This window comes from Balaenoptera musculus, chromosome 9 (assembly GCF_009873245.2).
Source record: "Balaenoptera musculus isolate JJ_BM4_2016_0621 chromosome 9, mBalMus1.pri.v3, whole genome shotgun sequence".
In the NCBI taxonomy this organism is placed as follows: domain Eukaryota; kingdom Metazoa; phylum Chordata; class Mammalia; order Artiodactyla; family Balaenopteridae; genus Balaenoptera; species Balaenoptera musculus.
The window spans coordinates 35,582,043-35,593,882 of NC_045793.1; the positions used below are offsets into that span (position 1 = coordinate 35,582,043).

General features: G+C 35.9%; 1 protein-coding gene across 3 annotated transcripts in view; it reads right to left on the reverse strand.

Annotated features, from left to right (window-relative positions):
* Positions 1 to 1,381: 1,381 nt before the first annotated feature.
* MDFIC (MyoD family inhibitor domain containing) overlaps positions 1,382 to 11,840 on the reverse strand; it is a 99,245-nt gene continuing 88,786 nt past the window's right edge. For all 3 annotated transcript variants that reach the window (XM_036864478.1, XM_036864480.1, XM_036864479.1), the window contains exon 5: positions 1,382 to 1,871. In XM_036864478.1, the coding sequence (XP_036720373.1) occupies positions 1,624 to 1,871 (248 nt within the window). In that variant the 3' untranslated portion in view covers positions 1,382 to 1,623. The remainder of the gene's footprint in view (positions 1,872 to 11,840) is intronic.

The following is an 11,840-nucleotide window of genomic DNA, read 5'->3' on the forward strand; positions in this document are numbered from 1 at the left end:
TTGCTAAAAGGCTTCCTAAAAGTATGCATTTGTTTTCACTATCAATTTGATATTCAACTGAAAGAATCAAAAATAACTATTCATCCAAAGGTATACTTTCAGAATTTCTACAAGGAACTACAATTAAATCAAACCAAACTACAATTTGGGGACATCAAACTTAGTAGGAGAGCCGGTAGTATGAAAATTTACTCTCCCTTTCATCTGCATCACACAAAGTCTCTATGTATTAGTAACTTTGTAACTTACTAAGTCGCTAACACTTAGTAAGTCTTGTATCTGACTCATTTCTTTATACTTAAGGATATTTATAACCTGCCATAATGGTTTAATTTAATATAAAGTTGCAGTACTGAAATTCGGTCATAGTAGTGGCTGTCAAGATTCCCACTGAATTGGAAGGAATGCTTTGCATTTAAGATTAACTGTGTTTATAAATATTGGGGGGGGGGGTTCGGTTTGTTTCTTAACAACCCCCTCGCAAAAGACTTAAAGCTCTCAAAAAGAAAAGCTTTTGAATAAATCAAAATCAGAATGCTGAGATTTTAATATTAAAAAATCTCCTAATTTAAGTACAACTTTTCAAAAGTATTCCACGTTCTTTAAAAAATATAGCTATTTTAATAAAGCATTGTTTTTAATCAAAACTTTATCATAACATCTAAATTATGTAAAAAATGCATATTATTAGTTAATTTTATAGTTTAAAAAAAGAAAATACCTACTTAAGGCGTTTTTCTTCTAAATGCTCAAGGGCACACACAGCTCGGGCTAGTCACCTAAAACTTGGTCCTAAATCTAATTCATTCGAACAGCAGATGAATCACTCATCCTAAGAGGCCTCCTTCAAATGCCACATTCTCCTTGAAGCCTTCTGAATATTCCAGTAGACATTAGCTTTCCTTTCTGTGTATTCCTATAGCCTTTTGAGTTTCTCTCTCTCATAATCTTCACTTCAATATGCCTTGTGGGCTGGTTTATTCTTTACAGGTCTCTTTCCTCTTCTAAACTTTCCTATGCTCCTCTGGATTGGAGCTGAATGACATCCATCTCTGTGTTGCAGCAGGAGATTACACACAGTAGGCACTCAGTGTTTGCTGAGCGAGTGGAGAACACAGCATGGAGATGAACACTGGGTCCCCAACAACTGTGTGGGTTTGTTTCCCAAAGTTTAAAGAATACTTACTTTTAACCATTAATAAACATCACAAATAAATTGTCTGATTTAAATAACCACTGAGAAATAATACATTTGGAGCAAGGGGCTCCTAAGAATGGTTAAAAGAAATAGAAATAAGTATAAAAAGGAGGAGACATTTTGTCTTTTCCTTTTTCTTTCTCCCTCCCTCTCTCCCTCCCTCCCTTCCTTTCTTTCTGTTTTGTCAAAATGTCCCTCAGTCATTGTAACCTATTAAGAAGTCTAAAAGTAGTTAAAATTTCACATATTAAACCATGTAGATTTGGTTAGAGGAAAAAAAAGGCTCTCAGAGATTTCCTAAAATAATGAGTTAACAGTGCAAATACTGGATTGTTTGATGAGAATCTTACCACGTGCTTTCCTTTCCCCTTAAAAGAAAAATTTTAAAACACTCTCCAGTTTTAATGCAAACAGAAGATAAATATTTACGAAGGAAAACAAATTCCACAGCATTCCATACAGATTTCCAAACAGTCTGATGATTCACAACAGGCATCCATGATGCCACAATCCATGTCACAAGGGCAGTTACAGTCATCTCCCATTTCATCTCCGCAGCAACAGCAGCAGGCTTCTGAGGTGCAGATGCCACACGAAGCTTGTCCCAGGACAATATTGCAGAGGGTCAGGAATTCACAGAACAGGCAGGCCAGGATACAGTGGACACAGCAATCTTCATTTTCAGTTGGGAGGAGGCCACATAGTCAGAAAAAGGAGGAACACAAAATATATAAATCATCAATATACTGAATAATAAGAATTGATGAAAATAATTAAGTAATCCAGAACCTAATGACATGCAGTCCTAGTAGTCTTCTGTGGGCTGGAAGCATAAAAAGAAACAAGTTAAATTCTAGATGAGCAATCTCTAGAAGTAGATACTGGATCTGGAAAAAAAAAAAAAAAGATTGTACTTGTGTATATGTGTGTGTGCATGTGGGTTAGAGTATTACTCACACACTGTGCACTGGTCCTTGGTCCTGGGTTCCACTTTTCTATGCGTCTCATCCATCTTCCCTATCTACTGCTCTCTGCTAAATGACTCCACGACACTATAGTCCTTCAGAAAATAGAAATTGCTTTTCCACTTCCTGTGTGGCAAAGTACTTTACATTTCTATTATTTCCTGAGACATCTCTAGTGATGCCTCTCTAAACAATAAATTTCATGAACTGATATAAAAAAGTGAGAAATCAAATGGATTACAATCTAATAAATTTAGTACACCATGTTCTAAACTTCTTTCCTGTAGAATTTTGGGGCAAGTAAAAGGAGCAACTGAAGAAAATTTCTATTTCTGGAGGACTTTAACACATGCAATAAAATAACTTAAGACCAATGTTATAAGACATTTGTCTATTTTCAGAAATATTTGTGAATTTTTAGCAGGATTATTTCTGGGTTTGTATTTGTGTTCCTTTCCTTCTTTTTCTTTTTTTTTTTAAATTTCGTACAATGCAAGCTTTAGTGAGGGGATTCTGCTTCCAACAACAGCAACGGTACAGAACAATCCCTACCCGCATCCCACTGTCACATGACTTGTGTGTTTCTGTATTTGGCTTTACCGACTGAGTGCCTTTGATGGAGTTTCATCAAATTGTGTATTCCGTCATAAACTCCCCAACTCCTTGAGCATTCCCCTGTTTCTCTGTAGTCTCTAACTTTGTAGAGAGTCTGTAACTTTGTAAAAGGGGGAAATGTGGGAAATACATACTCTACATGCCAGATGGCAAAAAGGGGAGAGAGAGTCAGAAAACACTCAAAAAGGAAAACTCCAGAGTTGGCTGTAGAATTAAAGTCTAGGAGTTCTCTGGTGGCCTAGTGGTTAGGATTGCTGGCTTTCACTGCCATGGTCCGGGTTCAATCCCTGGTCAGGGAACTGAGATCCCGTAAGCCATGCAGTGTGGAAAAAAAAAAAAAAGCTAAAAAAAACCACCAATGTTTCCTCCCAGTCTTCTCAGTGCCAAGCCCACTCTCATGTAAAATTGTCTATGGAGCAATTGGAAAAAGATCACAGAACTGTAAGTCTGTGAGTTTCTCTCCATCTTCCCCTAATGTGTTTAGTAGTACAGTAGTCCTCCTTTATTACTGGGGGATACATTCCAAGACCCCCAGTGGATGCATGAAATCACGGATAATACTGAGCTCTATATATACTATTTTTTCCCATGCATACACACCAATGATGAAGTTTAACTTATAAATTAGGCAAAGAGATTAACAATAATAACTGCTAGTAAAAGAGAACAATTATAACAATATTCTGTAATAAAATTTACGTGAATGTAGTCTCTCTTGAAATACCTTGTACAAATTTAATGCTTTTTCTATCTTAACTACAAACTTATTAGGTACTGTGGCCATAATTTTTACAGTTTGAGGTACGACAGCAAAATTATCACAAATTTCTTTCTCCTTCTTCACAATTTCATGGATAGAAGAGTCATTCTTACCATAGACTTTAGCAACCTCAGCGTATAATTTTTTTTCTTTCCTTACTGAGAACTTTCACCTTTTCACTTAAAGAAGTACTTTACAGCATCTCTTTGGCATATCTGAGTTGCCAGCATCATTATTCTTGTGCTTTGGAGCCATTATTATGTAAAATAAAAGTTACTTGAACACAAGCACTGCAATATTGTGACAGTCAGTCTGATAACCAAGAGGGCTGCTAAGTGATGGTCAGGCGAAACATGCTGGACAAAGGGATAATTCATGTTTCGCGTGGGATGGAGTGGGAAGGCATGAGATTTCATCATGCTACTCAGGGCGACTTGCAATTTAAAACTTATGAATTGTTTATTGCTAAAGTCTTCCATTTAATTCTTTGGTATTGCAGTTGACTGTGGGTAAATGAAACCATGGAAAGCAAAACCACAGATAAGTGGGAATTACTATATCCAATCATATTAGGAGAACAGTAAAATCAACTTCATGGATCCAAGTCCACAGCCTTGGAAAGTTCTTTGTTTCTAGAGAGTCTATAGTTTCCCTCTTTCTACATTCTTTCTATAAATTTTTATCCTAATGTCTTATATGTATCTGTTCAGTAGAGTTTTTCCAGGATTATATTATCATCGTGATTTGTAAAATATCTGAAATGTTATAAAGAGCTAGCTTTATTATTATTACTCCTATTAAGAAACTAGTGTTTAACTGGCAAGCAACCCAGTTCTATTCAATATGCCTTCAAACAAATATCCATATTAACTAATTCTAAGAACACTTCTAACCTTAACTTTGTATTCCACTGTGGAATGCTTCTATTTCAAGACTAAGAGGAGGAATCCACAAAAACTCACTTGATACTGAAAAACATTAAGTATAGTTATTGAGCATTAGATTCTTTATGTATTAATCATAAAATATACATTGAACTGTATGTAGTGAATCTATCAATCTTAAAGGGGAAAGAATGGCCTTCCCACCCAGCCTTAGAAATAGAGGGTAATGATACCTTTGAAGCCTCCTTTGGTCCCTTCCTAAATCATCTTCCTCTTCCCTTGCTTTTCATTGTACTTTATACAACAGTGAATGTGTAAATATCCCTACATAATCTATCAGAAAGGAAATGATACCATATAAATTCCCATAAGTAGCATTTTTCCTCAATATTATGTGTTTCAGATTTACCCTTCTTGATTCATGTAGCTAAAGTTCACTTGTTTTCTAGATGTACAGTATTCCATTGATTTAATACACTGTAATTTATTTATTCATCCTACTTAGGAATATTTTGGTCATTTCCAGTGTTTTGCTATTCCAAACATTAATGTTTGAAACAGTTTTGTGCAGGTCTCCTAGAGTACACATGCCAAATAACTAGCAGTAGAATTGTTGGGCCACAGGATATGCATATGTTTAATCAAGTTAGGTAATACCACATTTGCTTTCAAAGTGATTGCTCCAAAATGTATTCCCACCAACCAAGTATGAGAATGCTCATTGTTCCACATCTTCACCAATCTATGAAACTGTCATATTTTCATATATGCCAATTCATTGAGTGTGAAATGGCATCTCATGGTAGTTTTACTTTGCATTTACTTGTTTACTAATAAGTTTGAACATCTTATCATGTTGTTGGCCATTCATGTTTCATCTTCTTTGAAACAGGTGTTCATGTATTCCCCTCATTTTTCTATTGAACTGCCTTTTTCTCTTATTGATTTGTAGAAGTTCTTGATATAGTTAAGACATCAGTCCTTTGTCAAATATGATTGTCCTCTCTCAGTATATGGCTTTTTGTAGTTAAAAGAAATAAGATACAGATGAGTTAACGTTTAGACCTTGAGAGTTTGAACTGATGAAGAGAAATTCAAATCAAATCTTGTTTTTAGCTGAAGATACAACATGGGATAACATGGCTGAGGAAGTAAAGTGGCGGATAGCCAAGTTTGGCAAATGAGTCAGTGAAAAGGAAAGGAGGCATTAACAAGATTCAGTAGCAGAATGAAATAAGTTTTAGCGTTTGATTCAAAACAAGGGAGTCCAGCCATTCCGATATACAGAAAGGGAGGAGAAAACAATAAGTAATCAGGAGGGAGGGACTGAATGTAACGTGTGAAATCAGCTGCCCTCAGGATGAAGAGGAATGGGAGTGACATTTCCCACTAAACAACTCATTGGTGCTCATAGAACATATTCATTTGAGAATCAAAGTCCCTTCCAGATCTTAGACAATAATGATGGTTGTTGTACAAAAATCAGAAGCCCTAAGCCAAGAATAGAATCTCTCCAAACTCCTACTTTTAGCCAACAAGATCTACAAAGTAATTTAAGTCTGTTAAACTTTGTATTTTTAATAAACAAGGAACATGAAAAAATAAATTCTTAGTGCAAATACATCGAACACTCGTTTTCTAGACTGTCTTCAACAACATAGTGTAATTTCTTTTTTTTTTTGAATTTTATTTTATTTATTTTTAATACAGCAAGTTCTTATTATCTATTTTACACATATTAGTGTATGTATGTCAATCTCAATCTCCCAATTCATCCCACCCCCCACCCCACCCCCATCCCCCCGCTTTCCCCCCTTGGTGTCCATACGTTTGTTCTCTACATCTGTGTCTCTAACTCTGCCTTGCAAACCGGTTCATCTGTACCATTTTTCTAGATTCCACATGTATGCGTTAATATACAATATTTGTTTTTCTCTTTCTCACTTACTTCACTCTGTATGACAGTCTCTAGGTCCATCCACGTCTCTACAAATGACCCAACTTCATTCCTTTTTATGGCTGAGTGATATTCCATTGTATATATGTACCACATCTTCTTTATCCATTCGCCTGTTGATGGGCATTTAGGTTGCTTCCATGACCTGGCTATTGTAAATAGTGCTGCAATGAACATTGGGGTACATGTGTCTTTTTGAATTATGGTTTTCTCTGGGTATATGCCCAGTAGTGGGATTGCTGGGTCATATAGTGTAATTTGTGTAATAGATACAAGTGGTGGTTTTACAGAGAATAAGAAGCCTGGCATTAATGAAGAAAAAAGCATTTATTAATTAAGAAATGTGTTATCTTAGGAGAAGAGATATTTTCATCACCCTTTCACTTTTTTTAACTATTTAAGAAACTTTGTAATTCTGTTAAATTCTGTTTTAAGCTCTTTACAAATATTAATTCATTTGATTCAAATAACAGCCCTGAGAAGCAGTAATGGTATTATCCCCATTTTACCACAGACAGATTACAGAAAACTTAGGAAATCTTCTCAAAGTCACAGAGTCAGGAAGTAGTAGAGGCAGGGTCAGAACACACGCAATCTGCCTCTGTAATCCATGGTCTAATCCAGCATGCTATGCTGCCAATACAGGGATGGGTCACTTCTAACACTTAGTTCATCTTCCTGGGGGGAAGAAGATCAGTTATAAATCCAACTGATTTCTGCTGATTTGTCTTGCTGATCTGTTTTCAGCCTCGGTTCACATTTCCTTTCCAAAGATGATTCTGAATTTTAGTTTTAATGAAGACTTGATAGTAAATGTTATCCTTCAACAAGTTAAGAGCAAAGTTGATGAGCTGGAGAACTCATAAATTTCCAGTTACGTTGTTGAAACAGACATAAGATGGTAGGCAGCCAAGAGAGAGGTGATGTGTCAATCAAAAGAAATCTAAATTTAAAACTTAAAAATTAAGGTTCATATTTATATGAACAGGAGCATTGTAGAGATTACATAGGGACCCTACTGGTAAAATATACGGTTATGACAGAGTTCTCAAAAGAAGAAGCTCTTTATGTAAATATTAAAACGTACAAAAATGTCATCCTCTTAAAACATAGGTCCTACATAATTTACTAGACAAGCACTTTGGGCTGCTCTGAAAAATCAAATCTATGAATAGGGCACGTAAAGAAGCCACAAACCAAAATTCATTTTAGAGATTCAAGTGATATTAAGCAAGGTGCATGTACAGAAACATCTACCAGAAACACATTCATTTTCTGTACTTTATAAGTAGAAAAATACTTAAGACATGACAACAAAAAAAGAAACCAAACAATGAATCCCTAAATTCTATCAACTCAATTTAATAATCTGGTTTGTATTCCTTTCCAAAAGCATTTTTCTTTTCAGTTGTGTTCTAGAAAGAGTAGTTTGATTGTGACTTGGGGTAACGAAAAGGTTAAAATAAACTAAGAAGAAATAGCTGTTACAGTTTCTGTCACTACCACCCCTCCCACCCCCAGGGGGATGGAGAATCATAAAAGGCATCATGTTGTTGGTTTTATTTGAAGCAAAGAGAGGATCATAAGAATTAACAAACTAAGAAGACCTAAGTGGAGAAACAAACTTTAAAAGAGACGAGTCCTCTGCATCCATGTAGTTCACTGTCAGAAATAATTGTTTTTCCTGCTGTTCTTGTGGTTTTTCGTTTTTATGGTTTTATTCGGTCATATTTGCAGTTTTTTGCCAAAAGTGTTTAACCTTTGAGAAGCCAACTAGGTTCTGGGAAGAATGCCTGTTCCAAACTAGGCCCAAAAGAATTGCACAATTCAGTGTATTACTGAGAGGAGAACTCAGCACAAGACTGACAGCTACTGTAAATTTAGGAAAACAAAGAAACATACCAGCAGCCAAGGAGCTAAAAAGAAAGCATAAAAGGAAATCTTTAGCACAACATTTGACTCTTAAAAAAACTGTTATGAATTACTTGCAGACACAAACCCAAACAAAATCTCTGAGTCCTCTGAAAGGTCATCAATGTTAAATCCATGCAGCTGGCATATCTGGCAAGTGTCTAGCTTCCCAACACCCTGAAGGTAACAACTGAAACTTACTTTTAAACAGCATCTTCGATGACTGGTGAAAATATCTGTGACTGATCTGAGGGCCTTTGTTCTCTTGAAATGAGATTGAAGACTTATTTTTGTAAGCATACACGAATTTAATAATAAAATTATCCCAAATTGTTTTACCCAATCATAGGTGGCCCAAAATACTAGGCAAATGTGAGGAAAGCAGTTATAGTGAAAGGAACCCTAAGAACCATCAGAAAACTCTTTGCACAGGAAACTCAGCTGTATTCTAAATAAGTCTATTTTTTTTAGTTTCCTTCTTTTAAGATGTGGTATGACAGGTGCTTTGAATTTCTTGGAACAAAGACACTGTACAGCAGAAACAGTGAATTCTGAGAATAACCCACAACCCTTTTTTAAGCGAAGGTAGATTTGTATGTGTCTTATCTTGACTGATCTCTAATAACATTTCCTATGACTGAAAATGCTTGAAAATACTTTCTTAATCAGGTCCCCATCATGTAGACTATATACTAAGAAACAGGGGTTCATTATTTTTTTCAACAGGTCAACAGTATGCCAAAGAGCAAATGCAGGTTAAAGCATGAGCAGTCAGTTATGTGTAATTAGTAATTTAGGAAATTGTATTGCGATCAAACCTGACTCTAGCTTTATAATCAAAGCCACAGAGAAACCACAGGTGTCCCCATGTCTTTAGCTGCTAAGGCTCACATCCGCCCTGGGAGGGCACAGGGGGACTCACCATGCAGAGCAAGAGGCATTCCTCTTCCCAGATATTGCTTTGCTGCAACTGTTTCTCAATACAAAATCAAAAAGCAGGCTAAAAGTGGGTTTTGGTCATCCTGAATCGCAGCCAGGATCTGGCCTCTGTGAAAAGCCAGCTGTGAGGGACGAGACACAGACATCTCCAGGGAGTTCTACTCCTCAAGTGATCACGGAGGCAGGAAATATTTACTAAGACGGCACGGTAGCTTAGCTCCAAGTAGCTGCATGTCTCCAAGCCAGAGGACGCACAGCATTCTGGCCTACAGCCCTAGAATGACCTGCTGCTTGCATAAATTGGCCTGAAGTACGCCTCCCACACAGAGCCCTCTGGCACATTGCTGTCCCCGCGAGGCCATGCATCTTAGCCAAAACACAGTCAACATTTTCCTAGTAGGGAAGAAAGTGAGATAGGTCAGGAGGTAAAAGAAAGAGAGGAGCTACATTTTCCACTGCAGCACAAAGAAGACCACACTTAGAGAAACTGAACAATAACCTTTACTATTATCTTTCCTCTCAATAAACTCAAAAGAACTATAGAAAAAAACAGTACCATTCTCCCACGCCCCACAAAAGGACTCCTCAATCATATACCTAACACGCGTCCAAATCCTAGAATCCATCCTCCTCCTGTGGGAAGTGCATTCATATTTTAAATTACAGTAAGTGGATAGCACAGATTTTTTTTGATTCTCTTATTTGTTTACCCTGCTGCCTGATCTGTTGCTGATTCATTAACTATTCCAAACTCTCAAGAGAGATTTGATTCAGTAATTGTTGGTCATGACTTAACTATAGCACTGATTCAAGTATTCCTTTCCGAAGAGTCACACTTTATAAAGTCTAGGAAGATAACATATATATCAGCTCGCCTTTTGTTTCCCAGGAGCTTAACACAGAAATCTGCCAGGGAGTAAACACTCAGTTAGTAGAGGTGTTTATTTAAAACACTTAAAATGCAAAGTTAGTATGTGGACAGAGAGGCAGGGAAAGAAAAGTGAAAAAATAGCAATGGTGCAAGTATTATGAGTTTACTGAATCTCTACAGTACTTTAAGATCACACATTTGATAGCTGGTAATAACAGTACTGTCCTCATAGGGTTAAGGTAAGGATTAAAAGAGACAATGTATATAAAGTACTCAGTAAAGAATTCATGTACATACTTATTAATATCACTGTGATAGCAACAAAGATAATGGCAAAATATTTATTCTAGAGAGGGTACAACTCTCTACCTTAAGATGTTTCATTCGCTCTGATTACCACACCAAAATAGGGCCATTCTATTTTAACCTAAGGAGGTTTATAAAAGGCTGTTCATAGTTCAAATACTTAAAAAGAGAGAATCAAGAAGGTAGTTCTAAGAGACAGAATCTGCAGAAGAGTGGAGCAGAAATCTGCCCAGAAAGATTTAGTCAATCTTATGTTTGGCTATGACAGAAGATTTAAAAATAATAATCGTTTTCCATATTTAAACTATTATCCATTTATTTTCTCAGAAAGCTAGAAAGCAAAAACAGAGGAAAACCATACTTGAACCTACTCAATGGTAATTTTATTAAGTTGGCCAGTTGAAATATCTCTAATCCAAAAAGTTTAATTAATAGGAAGGTTGAATATAACTTTTGGATAACAAAATCTACTTTAGATCTTAAAAGCATTTTCCTAGAAAGAGTCACTGTATAAACAGTCTGCTAAAGTTGGTCACAATATCATCTATGGTTAGGACAAAAAATAAGTAAATCCTCTAGGTTTAAGGAAAATATGTATTTGTATAAAAATGATGTAAGAAATCTCTCCCAAAAGCTTAACTTAATATTTTCCTGTTTTTACTTTTGCAACTGTGTTTATTTAACAATTCACCTTTCAATTTCACTTCTGATTCGTGCTTGTTTAAATATTGTGCAAGGTATATTATGAGAAAAATCAGCCTTTTTTTTTTTTAAAGCCATGTAGTACCGCAGTTGGGTGATCATGTAAAAGGTGATGATGGTGATGATAGTAAAATAATACCTTTGCCATATGGGATGCTATTTATTCACTTTTACTGAGGTATAGTTGACATACAACATATTGGTTTCAGGTGTACAATGTAATGATTCCATATATGTATATAATGCAAAATGATCACCACAATATGTCTCAGTAACATCCGTCACTGTACCTAGTTACAACTTTTTTTTTTCTTGTGATGAAAACTTTAAAGATCTAATGTCTGTCAGAGAAACTTTCAAATATGTAATACAGTATTACTAACCATAGTCAATCCATATGACTTATTTTATAACTGGAAATTTGTAGCTTTTGACCCCCTGCAACCATTTTGCCCACCCCCATCCCTAGCCTCTGGCCACCAGCAACCTGGTCCTTGTATCTATAGCTCCTAGCTGTTGTTGTTTGTAAGATGCCACATATAAGATCATAATGATATTTGTCTTTGTCTGATTTATTTCACTTAGCATAATGCTCTGAAGGTCCATCCATGTTGTCACAAGTGGCAAGATTTCCTTCTTTTTAATGGCTGAATAATATTTCATGGTATAATATACACCACATTTTCTTTAACCATTCATTGATCGATGGACACTTAGATTGTTTCCACATCT